Source organism: Formica exsecta, unplaced genomic scaffold (assembly GCF_003651465.1).
Source record: "Formica exsecta isolate Colony F162 unplaced genomic scaffold, ASM365146v1 scaffold62, whole genome shotgun sequence".
NCBI classification, from domain to species: Eukaryota; Metazoa; Arthropoda; class Insecta; order Hymenoptera; family Formicidae; genus Formica; species Formica exsecta.
This window is the reverse complement of record NW_021853381.1, coordinates 246,204-246,923: the sequence shown is the minus strand read 5'-3', so window position 1 is coordinate 246,923 and position 720 is coordinate 246,204. Positions and strand designations below refer to the sequence as shown.

At 42.1% G+C, this 720-nt stretch overlaps 1 protein-coding gene across 1 annotated transcript in view; it reads left to right on the top strand.

The window, feature by feature from the left end:
• Positions 1-276: 276 nt before the first annotated feature.
• LOC115242731 (uncharacterized protein YJR142W) overlaps positions 277-720 on the top strand; it is a 4,018-nt gene continuing 3,574 nt past the window's right edge. The window contains exon 1 of the mRNA XM_029819246.1: positions 277-428. Within this exon, the coding sequence (XP_029675106.1) occupies positions 353-428 (76 nt within the window). The 5' untranslated portion in view covers positions 277-352. The remainder of the gene's footprint in view (positions 429-720) is intronic.

Below are 720 nucleotides of genomic sequence, written 5' to 3'. Positions count from 1 at the left end.
CAATGGTAATAAGGCAGTAGTACTGTGTTACCCGAAACGTGGATGCCAGTTAAAAATAAAAATAAAATAAAAATAAAAATTAAATAAAAAATTAAATAAAATTAAATATTGAAATTGTGCAAATTGAAAATATTATATTGGATAAAATTGATACATTATGTACCAATTTACATCCACGTTTGGGCGATGCGTGGCACGGGCGTAGACGCTCAGTAGCTGCCGCCGATTGGCCGGCGTAGTAAGCATGGAAACGCACCAGCGCAACTGCCGTCTGCCGTCTGATATATGCTATCTGTTCAATGCCAGTCACAATCTCGTGTCGCAGCTGGCCGGATGACAACGACGTAACATCATGGCGGACAACGATAAGAAGCCGATGTCACGTTTAATGAAACTCGCGAACAAATTTAACTGCTTCTACCTGTCAGGTAAGCGAAATCGACGAGTCGCGCCTGCAATGCTCCGTATTATCTCAATCGACGCGTCTCCCAGTCCCATGATCGATAAGAACGCCCGGCTGCCGTTCGTGCGGGCCAACAAGAATATTGATTTCGAGTGTTATGTGTATTTGTCGTTCGCGTTCCGGAGCAAAATAATGAAAAAATTCAAAAATTCAAATACATATTACGTCGCGCGATTGTCGTGCGCGTTTTTGCCGTGTTTCGGATTATCGACGACGGTTATGAGCAAAAATAATAAAATAATAGTCCAAAAACCGCT